This window comes from Prenolepis imparis, unplaced genomic scaffold, assembly GCF_030444845.1.
Source record: "Prenolepis imparis isolate NDT839.2.m4 unplaced genomic scaffold, iyPreImpa1.0 SCAF_11, whole genome shotgun sequence".
Classification (NCBI taxonomy): Eukaryota; Metazoa; Arthropoda; class Insecta; order Hymenoptera; family Formicidae; genus Prenolepis; species Prenolepis imparis.
In genome coordinates this window covers 13062511-13079011 of record NW_028141169.1, presented here as the reverse complement: position 1 = coordinate 13079011, position 16501 = coordinate 13062511, and the positions used below count along the sequence as shown (strand labels likewise).

The window sequence follows — 16501 nt, the reverse complement described above, 5'->3', positions numbered from 1 at the left end:
ATGCTCGCGCGTCTGGGTCACTTTAATTTCAAGATTTAATTTTTTTTATTAAAATTCTAGATTCTAATATTTTTAACGAAATATTTATGTACGTTTGCAGTTTATTTTATAACAAATATATGAAAAAATTTAGTAAAATTGATTATTTAATAGAAATTTATAAATATAAATATTATATATATTTATTATATATAAATAATAATATAATATATAATATATAAATATAATTTATATAAATATGAAAATAATAAATAAATGTATTGCGTTTTTATATATATACATATATATATATGTATAAAAGCAACACACAGATAATTAAATACCTATACACAGATATTTAAATAGAATATTTTATTGCTAGTTTTTTCTATTATATATAATTTATAGAATATATTATAGAATATATTGAGTTATTATATTACTGTGGGAATTGCAGGATATTAGACTATTATATTAATTATTTAATTAGTATTGTCTACAGTAACTTGATTAAATCTCGGTTACAATTTCTCTCGCAAACTTCTCGCTAGTGTTAGCGGACACAGACTGCTCGGTGGTTTCGGTGACTTCTCGTGCTCAAACCGTTTTTATATAATTTTGATTTCTCGAACCTTCCGGACGTTCCTTTGTCTTTTCGCTACTTCTATCTTTTTCAACCGTTACCTTTATTTCTGTTATTATTATATTGTGTCCGGACACTAAAGTTCTCTAATCGTAATTTGATACTTTAAAATAAAATAAAATATAATTCTAAACTCTACTCGGCTTGTGGTGTTTATCGCCACAATATATAAGCAAAAAAGTGATTATGTTGCTTTTAAACGTTTAAATATCTAAAAATTAGTTATTTATTTCTCTTTTGTGATTTTTAAAACATTATATAATATTAATTACATATATACATTATGTAATACATACACAATTTTGTTGTTAAATCTCTTTATTATGTCTTATACACTTGACTCACATGGAGTACTGTCTTTACGGACATTGTCCTTCGAATAATGATAATATCTTCCAAAAGTTTCTCCCACTAACAGCGGAAATACCAAAGTAGCATCAGCACAAACCTAAAACAGAAGTCAATTACTCGGCAACTTGATTGATTATTGCTTCTGTTGGATTAAAAAAATTGTTACCAATGAAGATAATATCTGTTACCTTGACCGGAGTGGCATTCGTCCGAATTTTTCCCCAAGAAATTGCCTCCTCAGGTCGAGCACCGCTGTCACTACCGTCAAATTCCGAAGAGGTGTTGATGAAAACGGCGTAATCCGCACCGTTCCTCTGTAAAAGGAAATTAAAACTATCATTTCTATCACGATCATCATATATGCGCCCAAATAATACGTCAAAAAGAGTCGTCTCACCATAAGATTAGCATTACAGATGTGATGCTTTATTATGCCACCTCCCACAATTATCATACCACTGTTCACCGCTTTCATAGCCATTTTGTTTAATCTCGTGACATCTGCAGAATTGGAAATATTCATTTGTTTGTACACATTCTAATAAATATACACAATGTTCCAAATAAAAGTTGTTTGACTTAAAGGGGGACAGAAGATAGCGCTACTGACTTTTTTTTAAAAGTCGCTTTTGAAGGTCATTTTTTTTTTTAAATTGAATCATGTTTTTTTACAATAAATCGATTCTTCATAATTTTCGGCATAAAAAGTTATAAGAGTAACCTGACCAAAAAATGCATAGTTTACGAACTATTTTATACTTAAATTTGACATAATTTTACATAAACTATGAAATATTTCATATTTCGGGTGATCGATTAAAATAGGACACCATGTATTTAAATTTAAAAGATGTATATATAGCGCATCCCTACCTCCAACTATATCGATTACGAGTCCTGCATTTTTAAACGCGTGAAAAAACACCATATCGCCGAGACTACCATCGATCAAAGCCGGGCAAAACACTGGAATTTTATTTTTCGCGGCCCAATAATAAATTGAATCTGCATGATCGATCTCCTCGCCAAGTTTTGCTATCACCTTGGATGGCGTCCATAAAGTGCCCTAAAGTACAACTCGGTAAAAGCACATATTTCTCTCTATCTATAGTTTCCATATGAATATAATAACATTTTATATACCTTCTCTTTCTGCTCAGCCAGCATTGCATCTAACTTCGGCATCACCCAATCCTCAAATAAGCAATAATTGTTATTCGGTACTAATAAATTTCCAATTCTGTTAAGTCCTTTCTCTCGAAGCTGCCTATCATCCAAATTAAAGCTGCCAATATATGTGGGCGCTAAACATTTTATAATATCCTCTTCCACTCCACCTGCTGTAGTAACGAGACAATCTACCTACAAACATACAGTTCAAAATCATTAAGTACACAGGACACTAAGAATAAGAAGCATGAATCTTGAATGCATGATCTACCAATTTATGTTGTACGAGAAATCTTATAATTTCCCTGATGCCACTAGACACCATATTTGATGTATAGCCCAGAAATATCGTACAATGAGATTTTCTTTTAATGAATTCATCCTCTTCTAGCTGGTCAATCTGATCCTCCGTGAGAGGTACATTCCTTTGATGCAGCATTTTATTCACTTCTTCAATCGCTAGTGCAAAATTTGTAGCTTGGAATCCACAATGTTTCATGGTCTTAAATAATTCATGATAATCGAGTCCTTTATTAAAATCATAGCCTATATATGTACATAAAATTTTATTACTATTATCATTTATATAATGATATAAAAATGTGTGAATAATGAATAATAGTAATAATAACTATTACTGGAGAAATATACAAAAATAAAGACCTTTTACCGTAGCTGTATCAGCTGGTAGAGAAGTGCTGGGTACTAAGACAGCATTCTTTGCCATTTCCTCCCCATCATCATGTTTTTCAACCTCTTCTTTTCTCTCCATGTCACCGTTGACGTATATTTCTTTAATCTTCAGAAATGTAAAAATAAATTAATTACACTGTATGATGTATGAAATTAATGCAGGCTGCATCGCTAGTAATACTATTAGTAATATAAATAAATATGAATTTCGTAGAGTAATATAAATTCTATATTTAACAGTTATTAATAAAATACATACATATATAATTCTGCGAATATAATTTACAAAACCGGCATAAAAGTTAGGTTAGGGTTAGGTTAGGTTAGGTTAGATACAAATATAGAATATTTTAATCGGTCGCTTAGCTTTCGAGAAAAATAATTTCGAATGTAAGAATAATGCGCATGCGTAAAATGTATTTAATTATTTATGCTGATATTAACATATATTTTAATATATATTAAATCTTAATTTAACCTTATTTTTCGTCAAACAGTTTTTCTAGCTGGTACAGTGGCGCTAACTGGATCCATTTTAGAGCCGGCGGAACTACGTACTACGTAGCCAGAACCACTTTTCGGTGCCACGGTAAAACGACTGAGATTGGTTCATGTCTGTGCTAGATCCACGATTGTGAATCTAATAAGCTCTCCATAAAAAATATATAAATATTGATTTATTTGACTTTATTAGCTGCGCGCAGTGTTGTGCTTAGATGATTTTAAAATTAGCTAGATAAAGATGAGATAAAAGTATGTAAATTCATCTTAGATAAGATGTAGATAATTTTATTTTAAGGCTCCTGGGTGCTCACCGCGGCCATATTGGATTGTGACGTCAGAGGCGAGAAAGCACACGCTGAAAATTCTTAGATGCCATTTTTTAATGAAAAGATATTTCGATTAAACAGCACTTCAGATGGCTTTAGCACACTCTTAAAAACCCCGAAAACTATCCTTTTCCCTTTATAATCAATCAACATCTGTAAAATGATCGAGATATCAGACTTTGACATGCGGAATGACTGCGCATGTGCAAAGACCAGACGGACTGGGTTTCATAATATTACATTTTACAGCTGTCGATTGATTATAAAGGGGAAAGGATAGTTTTCGGGGTTTTTTAAGAGTGTGCTAAAGCCATCTGAAGTGCTGTTTCATCGAAATATTTTTTTATTTTGAAATGGCATCTAAGAAATTTTAACGTGTGTTTTCTCGCCTCTGACGTCACGATTTCGACATGGTCGGAAAGGAGCCAGGAGCCTTAAATATATATCTAGATAAAAGATAAAATTATATGACGATTCATCTAGATAACTTCCAGATAATATTATTTTTAAATGTAAACAGTTAAAAAATGTAAATAAATAAAAATGTAATGTAAAATAAAAAAATGAAAATTATAGATATAAAAATATATTTATAGTTTTATTTATAAGTTTTTATCGTTTACTGCTCAAGTTCTATTACTTAAAATATTTTCATGTGCTATGAAACTAAACCAAATTATTTGAATATTATTTTAGATAATTTAGTAAAGATAACACTTTTTTTTATCTAAGATGCAGATATAGATAATACATTTTTTTATTATCTATATAAAGATAAGATAACGCCAAAATTTCATCTAGATGATCATCTATATAATTTTATTTAGATAACAGCAAACACTGGCTGCGCGTGATGTTTTGTTTTAATATACATTATGGACAACGATAAGTTATTCAAATATTTTTATGCATATACGCGTATATCTGCAATAAAAAATAAATTCTTAAATCAATTTTATTCTTAATTAATTGTAATGTAAAAGACATCTACAATTAATCGCTTTACTTTTTTTTATTCCTGGAACAAAAATATCAAGCATTTTAAGCAATAACAAATTATGCTCCTGCTTTATATAGCTTTTTATTATTAATTATTTTTTTTTAATATTTAATTAATTTATTTTTAATTTATTAAATAATATTTATTTATTACGTTCAGTTGGATATATATTAATGTGCACCGATGTATTAAAAGTTATATACAAATTTATATATAAATATATAGAGATAATTAAAACAATAAAAATATAATTATAATATTACAAAAATCTCTTGAAGAAAAAATTTCACTAATCCATTAAAATTATTTTCGATCCGATAAAATGTAAATTAAAAATTTCAGTTTTTATGTATAAGATGTTTATATACATTTGCGTGAATTATTATAGATAAGGAAAGGTTCCCCATGTCGTCGAAGCGAAAGTGAGAACGAACAAAGAGCGAGCGAGATGACGCATCATCAAAGAGTTCCGAAGTCACCCTCGCGAGACTTTCTTTAAATATAATCTTTCATATTATATGTCATGTTACTATATAGAAAATAAAATTTTTGAATTTTGCATTTAATCGACTTAAAAATAATTATAATGGATTAATGAGATTTTTGCTTAAAATGACACCAAACAAGACATAAATCGGATAATTTTTAATTAGTTATTTTTAAATATTTTTAATAACAAATTTAAAGAAACAATATTTTTCAGACTTAACTTTATTAATCAAAGTAAGAACCGTATTACGCATTTCTAACAGTTTGACGTTGATCCGCTTCGATCTTTAATGCCTCAACCTTTAATGTCATCAACGATAGTCTCATCAGGTCCACGATCGTCATTTATAAGGCTTTCATTTTCAAATTTAAATTTTTTATACTGGTGCGTTTGTTGACAGAGTTCTCGCCGAATGCAGCGTTAATATTTCGAGCGGCTACTGCAATATTATGGCTGCTTTTCTACTCATACAAAAAAAGCACGCAAAAGTCACGTTTATTTATACTAAAAAAACTGTTGAAAAAAATACATTCAAAACTAATTAAATTAAAGAATAAAATTAGATATAAAAAGGCAAATTTTGAATTTCAAAATATAAAGATATATAAAACATGTACAAATATATAAAAATTTTTATTGACAAAAAAGTTTTAAAAAGTTTACATTGCAAACATTTTATGTGGAACAACCTAACATACATCTATTATAAAAAATATTTATTTATAAAATAATTTTAAAAAATTTTATAAAATTTATAAACTTATAAAAATATTTATAAAATTATTTTAAAAAAAGTAATGAAAATTGTAACGACCCGTTACGTTTTAAGTAACGGTAACGGTAACAAGTTACTTTTTAAAATTAGTAACGAGTAACGGTAACGAGTTACTTTTTAGAAAAAATAACGGTAACGGTAACGAGTTACTTTTATAAAATAACTTTCCCAACCCTGTATATAATACTGTATTAAATATATATATATGTACATACATGTACGCAATTATCTATGAAAGATAAATCGAGATAATTGAACGTTATTAAATTAATAGTGCATTTTTTATATCATAAATATCAAATCTTTTTTTTAATTAAGCTCTCTCAACATTGAACGATTTAAATATGTCTCAATATCTGATCACGATAAATTTATCTAATTTGTAAAAAAAAATGTATTACTATATTTAATATTTTGTTTTGTGTGCGATAATAATATATATTTTACTGCTATTAAAAGAAATATTTTACGAATCTTTTCTTTATATTCTTTTTAATATTATTTTCGTTACATTACAGAATAAAAGTAAAACTTGTTGCTTAAGTCTTAGATCTATTGTCGTTCTGATAGAATATATCCAAATGATATTTATCGTACTTGGGATCTTTCAGGACAACGTATCTCCAATATATTATTTCGCTAAATAAAGCTATGAAGCCGAGAAAATAACCGATTCCCAGGGCAATAAGAGCGCCATACAATTTGCGCAGATTCATCAGAGCTGCTTCAGACTCCGATTTTTGCCGAGATTCGTTAATCTTGGCCCATTCCATGACGTCGCTCAGCCATTTTTGCACTAAACCAATTTCCGTCATCCGTCTCACCTAGAATATATATGAGAATTTCATGCTAAATAAATCTCTGATGTACGAAAAACTGTGCTTGTTCGAACAAAAAAGTAATAAAGAAGATATTCTTCATTAAGCCATTAACAGGGTCGAGAAAGTGAATGGTATACTTTTATAAAAGTAACTTGTTATCGATTTTAAAAAATAGCTCGTTATACTAAATACAATTTTAATAGAATAAAAATAAATTACTAATTTTCTCTCGCCAGATTTGTTGCTAAAAATAAGAACGTCATATATTTGTAGCTTATTTGTACTGCTTATTAGCACATTTTTCGCACACTTAAAAAAATCAATCCTCCACATAGTTAATTAACCTTCACCAATTAAGGCTCCTGCGGCCATATTGGATTGTGACGTCAGAGGCGAGAAAGCACACGCTGAAAATTCTTAGATGCCATTTTTTAATGAAAAGATATTTCGATTAAATAGCACTTCAGATGGCTTTAGCACACTCTTAAAAACCCCCGAAAACTATCCTTTTCCCTTTATAATCAATCAACATCTGTAAAATGATCGAGATATCAGACTTTTGACATGCGGAATGACTGCGCATGTGCAAAGACCAGACGGACTGGGCTTCATAATATTACATTTTACAGCTGTTGATTGATTATAAAGGGGAAAGGATAGTTTTCGGGGTTTTTTAAGAGTGTGCTAAAGCCATCTGAAGTGCTGTTTCATCGAAATATTTTTTTATTTCGAAATGGCATCTAAGAAATTTTAGCGTGTGTTTTCTCGCCTCTGACGTCACGATTTCGACATGGTCGGCAAGGAGCCAGGAGCCTTAATATCATCAAATATCAAATGAAAAATACCCATAAATCCATGTGAGGTTTCAAGGGAGAATTCTTTTCCAGGCCTAACGCGATCGGCGTATGGACGGCGCATTCCTCCATAATATGCAGATTATACTTTACTGCCGATCCGATGTCTCTTTCGCTTTTGTTCCTTCGATCGTTCTCCTCCTCGAATATCCGTTTTCCGCGAATGTATCGCAATAAGTACGAGTTCTCGTAATAGCAGAAGGTCCCGTTGGCCACCCGGTCGACGGCGTCCTCCTCGTTTTCGATCAGCTCAAACTTATTGCCGATTTCCTGACTATGCGGGTCTGAAGAAGCGAGGAAAAACTCCTTGCTTTCCTCATTCCATCCTCCTACCGCCAGCGACAATCTTGTCAGCTGCGCCAAAGTATCGATAGTTACTCTGCCGTAATGGATAAGTAAATAGCATTAAGCACCAAAGAAAATAAAATAGAGATTTTTATTATTAAATCGAAATATCCGAGAAATACTTTATTAGAAATATATGATATCTGACAACTTTGAAAAACCTTGCGAGTCCAGGAATTCTGGTTTTAATAAAAACGAAAAATATATAGCTGGTAGTGCAAATTACACATATTTTTTTACTAAAAAAATTATTATGTATTTTCCTTACATCAATTAATTCCTTTCATTATTTTATGCATAAAAATATTGAGGTAAAATCATCGAAAAATGAATATTTACCAGATATTTTTCATAATTTATGTAAAATTATGTCAAATTAAAATATAAAATAAAGATATTTTATACTTTAATGTTACATATAATTTTAACATAATATTACATAATTTTACATAAACTATGAAATCTCATAAAATATTCATTTTCCGATTATCTTATTTCAATACTTTCATGCACAAAATAATGAGGGGAATCATTGGTATAAAGAAAACGCATAGTTTTTTAAAAAGTATATATAATTTGCAACTAACAGCTATATCCCCCCCCCCCTTTCAACTTTTTCCCTCTCAAATTCTTTTAACTTTTGTATAAAATATTTTCTCGTTATAACTACAGTTTCAGCAATATTAGACAACATATTATTAAAATAGGACACCCTCTATATCCTGTATATATAATTTAAAAATTTGTGTTTTCGCGTTAAAAAAGGTCCTCGTTAAAATTTTTCTGTTAAATATTTAACACATTTATGTGTTAATTTAACATGTTGCTGTTGTGTTAATTGAACTCAAATTTTAAATTATTAGAACAACTAGAAAAAGTGTAAAAATAACACAATGTGGATCTATGTTTAATTTTACATAATAAATATGTTCCGTATTATTAATAACAAGATTTGTCTGTTAAAATTTACAGAAAAAAATGTTGATTGTATTCTATAATATACATAAGTAGGGATGATAAAATGTAAAATTAACATTTTTTTAGTTAATTTTTACATTAAAACTATGTTCATTTTACACAAAATTTATTTTAAATTACTTAAAGTTTGCACTTTTTTTCTGTTAAAATATTAACACAGTATTCGTGTCACCATTTAACATATCCGTATTATGTTAAATTAACACAAACATTTCTGTGAACCGTTTGGGACATGCGATATCTGCAGTGTTTGCTGTTATCTAAATAAAATTATATAGATGATCATCTAGATGAAATTTTGGCATTATCTTATCTTTATATAGATAATAAAAATATATGTATTATCTATATCTGCATCTAAAATGAAAAAAGTGATGAAAAAAGTGAAAAAGTTATCTTTGCTAAATTATCTAGACGAATGTTTAGATAATTTGGTTTAGAGTCATAGCACATAAAAATACTTAAGTAGTAGAACTTAAGCACAGTAAGCGATAAAAATTTATAAATAAAAGTATATGAATATATTTTTATATCCCACCTTATATAATTTACAAGTTTTTATAATTATGTTTACATAACCGGTCTTAAAAATAATATTATCTGGAAGTTATCTAGATGAACCACCATATAATTTTATCTTTTATCTACATATATTTAAAATAAAATTATCTTTATTTTATTTAATTGTAAGATAAATTTACATATTTTCATCTCTCATCTTTATCTAGCTAATTTTAAAATCATCTAAGAACAACACTAGATATCTGTTAAAAACACAAATTTTTCAATTGTGTAATGTATACTATACATGGCGACGGGATGCGAGAGAGTGGCCGTCATACTAGCGCGATAAATGACCGTCACCAGGATGCTGTAAATCCACCACCAACCGATGAAGATTCTCACGGTCCAGCTGTTCGGCAAGCGCGGCAAGGACACCTGAAGCAACATACCGTATGTGTACAGCATGCTGTTCTGGAATTCAGTGAACAGATACAGACTCTTTGTACTGTCGTACGCGTTCGCCTCGTCTAATTTAGGACGCGCATGCGAGCCTATGTATTTCTGGTAGACTAACGCGAACACGTGGAGGCCTCCGCCGCTTATCAACAGGGTGCAAATGACCGCTATCCATGCATTCAGCCTGCAAAAGTTGCAACTCTGAACGTAAAGTTCCGCCGCGACGAATAATATTATTATATTAATCAAGCGCTGCTGACCCTTCTTTTTTTAACAAAAAAAATTATTTTTAATTAAATTTTACTTAATTTTATTAAATTTTATTAAACTTATTTATTTAACATAAATTTAAATAAATTAAAATATAATATTAACACATAAATTAAATAATACACTTTGCACAATAATTATATAAAGAATTTTAAAAAATTGTCTAAAAAATAAGCAAATTTTAAATAACTAACATTGTTTCAAAAAATGAGAATTTAAATTTTGAAAAAGGGTTTCAAAGCTTGTGAAATCTCTACTTTTAAAAAGTCACAACTGTTTTTCATTTTCTTCTGGTACTTAATTTTTACATACAGGAAACGACGAACTTGACAAAATAAAAAATGTTCTTATCACTTTGTAGACATGTCGTATACAAGATAGTTTAGATTAGATCCAGTTTTAAAATTGCTGTACAATGATTTTTAACGAAGTTATGAGCAATCAAAGTGAAAATGATCACTTTCTCTTCAATTCTCGATTACTTTTGATAAGGAAAAATCAAAATTTAAATTTTAAAAAACGATTTTGTAGGGAAAACATATCAGGCTTTAACGTAAAAAAGTCAAAACATTTTTTGAAATCTTTTTGTGCATGCGACACACGTCTACAAAGTGAAAACAAAATTTTCCATTTTGTTAAGTTCGTCGTTTTTTGTATATAAAAAATAAAAATTGAAGAAAGTGAAAAAGAGCTGTGATTTTTCAAAAGTAGAGATTTCAAGCTCTGAAACCCTTTTTTAAAATTTAAATTCTCATTAATATAATAATAATATAATATTATAAATAATATTAAATAAAATTTAAAAAACATAATATTGAAATAAATTTATATTTTTATTTTTGTAAAATTTCTCTTTTTTAGTTTTTATTTAATGTAATGCTCCAGTCTTCTTTTATAGTTTTCAAAAAAATAATTTTCCACAACATTACATAATTATTATTATTAATTATATTACATATATATGTATATCTACGTACCTGAAAGGCAATATCAATAATTTCCACGAATTATCGGTCAGCGATTCCGGTGTTAAAAAAGTGAGACATTCCGTATTGTATGGCGTGGATAGATCAAAGTAATTTAGATTATGTATTGTATAATGCAGATCTCCGAGATAGAAATCAGCGTTTCCATTGATCGCTTCGCCAAGGAGACCTGTATAACTATCATTTTCTCCTGCTTTACCCCATTTGTCGCTCGCGATATTAAAGGGCATATAATAGTTCGCTTTAAAATTCATTGCCTTTGCTATGATTCGGATTAACTGAAACAATATAAATAAATCTCTCGATTCCAATTTCTAAAACGTTAATTCTGTAATAGCATAACAAAGAAATGATAAAAAAAAGATTGAAGAAAAATACTTTTATATTTATCTGTGCGTACTTGAAATTATTTTTGAAATTCTATTAAGTAAAAACTTACTTATTTTTAAATTTTGATTTGTGCTACTGTGCAATCCAAACAAAACTAATATTTAATACGTTGTTTAATTTATTTTAATATATTTTTTTATAAGATTATATTATCTCTCTCTTATCTTAATTTTTAATTAAATTATATTATTTTAATTTATTTATTTAACATTAATTTTATTTTTATAAAAATTTTTATTTTCCTTTTGTATTTATTTATTGTAATGCTCCAGTCTTCTTCTGTGATTTTAATACGTACTTCAAATTCGATACCCAAAGCCTTAGAATCTGCAACTGTGCCTTCTTGATAGTGATTTCGTGATGCTTCTGTCACAGCTGGTATATGTTCAAAAATTGCAACTCTGCAAATTTTAGTCAAAAATTAAATTAACATTGTAATACATTGAAACAATTACAATTTCCACTCCAATTATAACAAAATATTTAGAAATGTAAAAATGCAAAATTCTGCTAGAATTAATAAATTTCTTCTATAGAGAATTAAAATAATTATCTTCTATAATATTTCGCTTTTAAATATGCTATATATATATTTTAAAAAATCGATATACATGGATATTTTATTCTTAAAATATATTTAATTCCTAAAGTCTGTGCTAAATTTATCTTAAATTTATCTTTAAATTCATCTATTGAAAAAACAAATTAAAGAATATGTTAATTTTCATTTTCTCTTTTTCTTGGATTTCCATCTCAGAGAGAAAATAATATATCATAATATTACTCATGTACTAACCGCAAACTGTTGTCATGAAGATCCGTGGTTTTCGACACATAGTGATCGTTACCGTAACGTAATTTGCCATCACGCCATGTGTCGATGTACTTAATCGCCGTGAAATCTTTCGTAGGCGATGGATAGTAAACGGTGTTGAGATCGATTCGCTCAGTGGCAATTCGTTCACCGGAACGGTATTTGTACGTGTTGTATCGCCGTATAAACACCACGTTAATGATTCGATTCCAGATATAGTGCAATTCCGGTCTAAAGAGCCGATTATCGTGCAGAAGTAAAAAGTAACCGCGCGTGTTAATCAAACGTTCTCTGAAATTGAATGCGACGTAAAAAAAATGCGGAAAAAACTCCAAAAAATTGCAATTATATACATATATTTATCATATATAAAGTATTCCTATTTAAAAAATATGCTTAAATATATATAAAAAAAACATCGCGTTTTAGAAAATAATTTTTCGAATAAAAGTTATTTGGTTTTGAGGGTAAAAAAGTTGATAATCTTGAATTTCAACTAAGATCATTTTTCAAGGTCGTTTGAAGGTCAATCTAGTTTCTTTTTTTTCTTTTTTTAATGGAATTACCCTAAATTTTTATATAAATCGATTTGCCGCAATATTTAACATAAACAGTTATAATAAGGTAGGACCAAAAAGTGAATAGTTTACGAGATACTTTATACAATACTTTAATTTGACATAATGTTACATAAACTTTGAAATGTCTCATAAAATATTCATTTTTCGATTATCTTATCTCAATACTTTTTATGTAATAAATTGTTAGTATAGATCTGCTCGTCTTGTTCCTTGATTGCTTACCTTTCGGCATATTGCAAGAATCGCGACGCTAACAGACCATTAGCAAATAGAATAACATACGCGTCACAACCTATAGCTTTGATATGCTCAAGTATAGCCGTTAATTTTCTCGATCGCGAAAAATTTTGGTTATCACGTACGGCGATCTGAAAACAAATACCTAATACGATCGAACCCTTTCTTTAAAAAAGGCATGTTAAGTCGATTCTCGAATGTATCGCAGTCCACTCGAATGTATCGAAGTCATCTCGAAAGTCTCGAAGTGTATTGTTGCCTCTTTTCCGCAATGCTGATTGGCTCTCTGTCGATTTGCGTTGTGTGTTATATTCGTAGCATCGAAAGGCTGTCATCGCGAGGGTTAGCAGTTAGCAGTTTGACAGTTAGACCAAAATAAAATTAAATAAAATAATAATATGTTTTAAATAATATGTTATAATATTTTAAACTTGATAAATATTTTCGCGGAAAAGAGGCAACAATACTTGCGAGAATCGACTGAATATGTCTTTTTCAAAAAAGAACTAGAACAACAAGCGCGCGCTACACCATTCATCGATTTTATATAAAAAAGAATGATGTTTTTATATAAAGTTTGTTTAAACTTGATTAATATTTTTTGGCAGAAATCAGATGATTAAAGTATTACATTGCTAATTAAATTTTAAAATAAAAATATGTTATAAAAACTAAAATAATAATTTTATAAATAATATGTTATAATGCTTTATCTGCGATTAATATTTTTTGACAGAAATCAGCTGATAGCTGTCATAAATATTAATCGAGTTTAAAGAATTATAATATACATTATTTGAAAACATTATTATTTTAAATGTTATAACATATATTCTTATTTTAAAAATTAATTAGCAAATTCACGTTTTAATCAGCTGATTTCTGTAACAAAAATATTAATCGAGGATAAGGTATTACAACATATTATTCACAACATATTGCTATTTTAATTTTATAGTTTGCTGAATTTGCCCGATAAACGTTTAAACTTGAAAAGATTAAGGCCTCTATAAAGCCTAATAGAACATTTTTTGTTCTAGGCTGTATAGAAGAGATATTTAAAAGATTTCTTCAAGACCTACAAAATGAGCCGACAGAAAATGTTCTGGGCTTTATAGAGGCCTATATCTTTTCAAGTTTAAACGTTCTTTTAAAGATCTCTACAAGACGAACTACAAACGATCTTTTAAAGATTTCTTCAAGACAAACAAAATGAGTCCTCATAAAATGTTCTACGACTTACACAAACCTTATTTTTTGAATTCAAAGTTTAAACGTTTTTTGCGAAAATTAAGGACTGTATAAGTCGTAAAACATTTTATTTGCACGTGTTTTAAAAGTCTATTCAAAGTCTTAAATTTTAAATCAAATTCTAAAAGAAAATTCTTTCTGTAAAATATTATTATTTTATTATGATGTAACATATTTTCATTTTAAAATGTATTTAGCAAATTAACGCTTTAATCAGATGACTTCTGTCAAAAAATATTAATCAAGTTAAAACAACGTTATATATACATATCAATCTTTTTCAATCAAATCAATAAATAACGCGCGAATAGCGAGCGCTTGTTACATCGAAAAGTTTGTACGCTGGTATGCTGATGGTACCATCATAATGTGCAGTCAATGTAATGTTAAAATATATGAAGGAATAATTTTTGGCTCGCATTAAACAATTGAAAATTACAATTTTTAAACCGCGGATCCCATACGGCGCGGATTCATTTTACGTATAATAGATCAAAAAGTTTGTACGCTGGTATGCTGATGATACCATCATAATGTGCATATAATATATAGTTGAAATATATACAAGATTATTTTTTGGCTCGCTATAAACAAGTGAAAATTAAAATTTTTAAACCGCGGATCCCATACGGCGCGGATTCAATTTACGTATATTAGATCAAAAAGATTGTACGCTGGTATGCTGATAGTACCATCATAATGTGCAGTCAATGTAATGTTAAAATATATGAAAGAATAATTTTTGGCTCGCTTTAAATAATTTAAAATTAAAATTTTTAAACCGCGAATCACATACGGCGCGGATTCATTTTACGTATATTAAATCAAAAAGTTTGTACGCTGGTATGCTGATGGTACCATCATAATGTGCAGTCAATGTAATGTTAAAACATATGAAAGAATAATTTTTGGCTCGCTTTAAACAATTGAAAATTAAAATTTTTAAACCGCGGATCCCATACGGCGCGGATTCATTTTACGTATATTAGATCAAAAAGTTTGTACGCTGCTATGCTAATGGTACCATCATAATGTGCATATAATATATAGTTGAAATATATACAAGAATAATTTTTGGCTCGCTTTAAACAATTGAAAATTAAAATTTTTAAACTGCGGATCCCATGCGGCGCGGATTCATTTTACGTATATTAGATCAAAAAGTTTGTACGCTGGAATGCTGATGGTACAATCATAATGTGCATATAATATATAGTTGAAATATATACAAGATTAATTTTTGGCTCGCTTTAAACAATTGAAAATTAAAATTTTTAAACTGCGGATCCCATGCGGCGCGGATTCATTTTACGTATATTAGATCAAAAAGTTTGTACGCTGGAATGCTGATGGTACCATCATAATGTGCATATAATATATAGTTGAAATATATACAAGATTAATTTTTGGCTCGCTTTAAAAATTGAAAATTAAAATTTTTAAATTGCGGATCCCATGCGGCGGGGATTCATTTTACGTTTATTTGATCAAAAAGTTTGTACGCTGGTATGCTGATAATACCAGCATAATGTGCATATAATATATAGTTGAAATATATACAAGATTAATTTTTGGCTCGCTTTAAACATTTGGAAATTAAAATTTTTAACCGCGAATCCCATACGGCGCGGATTCATTTTACGTATATTAGATCAAAAAGTTTGTACGCTGGAATGCTGATGGTACCATCATAATGTGCATATAATATATAGTTGAAATATATACAAGATTAATTTTTGGCTCGCTTTAAGCAATTGAAAATTACAATTATTAAACCGCGGATCCCATACGGCGCGGATTCATTTTACGCATATTAGATCAAAAAGTTTGTACGCTGCTATGCTGATGGTACCATCATAATGTGCATATAATATATAGTTGAAATATATACAAGATTAATTTTTGGCTCGCTTTAAACAATTGAAAATTAAAATTTTAAACTGCGGTTCCAATGCGGCGCGGATTCATTTTACGTATATTAGATCAAAAAGTTTGTACGCTGGAATGCTGATGGTACCATCATAATGTGCATATAATATATAGTTGAAATATATACAAGAATAATTTTTGGCTCGCTTTAAAC

The 16501-nt window shown here is 28.9% G+C and overlaps 2 protein-coding genes across 3 annotated transcripts in view; both read right to left on the bottom strand.

Annotated features, from left to right (window-relative positions):
* Positions 1–915: 915 nt before the first annotated feature.
* Dhps (Deoxyhypusine synthase) lies at positions 916–3371 on the bottom strand. Of its 2 annotated transcripts, none has more exons than XM_083049249.1 (8): positions 3315–3371; positions 2807–2942; positions 2415–2689; positions 2117–2335; positions 1847–2039; positions 1371–1474; positions 1162–1287; positions 916–1070 (listed from the first exon to the last, which is right to left on the bottom strand). In XM_083049249.1, the coding sequence occupies exons 2-8, from the start codon at positions 2913–2915 to the stop codon at positions 951–953; spliced, it is 1146 nt and encodes a 381-aa protein (XP_082905375.1). In that variant the 5' UTR covers positions 2916–2942; positions 3315–3371; the 3' UTR covers positions 916–950. The 2 variants fall into 2 exon arrangements, with proteins under 2 accessions (XP_082905375.1, XP_082905376.1); XM_083049250.1 differs by lacking the exon at positions 3315–3371 and adding an exon at positions 3096–3225.
* A 3099-nt stretch (positions 3372–6470) lies between these two features.
* Ir68a (Ionotropic receptor 68a) overlaps positions 6471–16501 on the bottom strand; it is a 34327-nt gene continuing 24296 nt past the window's right edge. The window contains exons 3-9 of the mRNA XM_083049602.1: positions 13153–13298; positions 12332–12640; positions 11834–11936; positions 11137–11423; positions 9738–10073; positions 7598–7985; positions 6471–6755 (exon numbers count right to left, since the gene is read on the bottom strand). Of these exons, the coding sequence (XP_082905728.1) occupies positions 6471–6755; positions 7598–7985; positions 9738–10073; positions 11137–11423; positions 11834–11936; positions 12332–12640; positions 13153–13298 (1854 nt within the window). The remainder of the gene's footprint in view (positions 6756–7597; positions 7986–9737; positions 10074–11136; positions 11424–11833; positions 11937–12331; positions 12641–13152; positions 13299–16501) is intronic.

What these genes read in the sequence shown, in the direction of transcription:
- Dhps (XM_083049249.1), bottom strand. Translation starts at nt 2,915, where the DNA reads ATGGAGAGAAAAGAAGAGGTTGAAAAACATGATGATGGGGAGGAAATG. An exon ending in TGATACAGCTACGGTAAAAG is followed by an intron (nt 2,690 to 2,806) that starts GTCTTTATTTTT and finishes GTACATATATAG; the next exon opens with GCTATGATTTTAATAAAGGA. An exon ending in TGGCTGAGCAGAAAGAGAAG is followed by an intron (nt 2,040 to 2,116) that starts GTATATAAAATG and finishes GTTGTACTTTAG; the next exon opens with GGCACTTTATGGACGCCATC.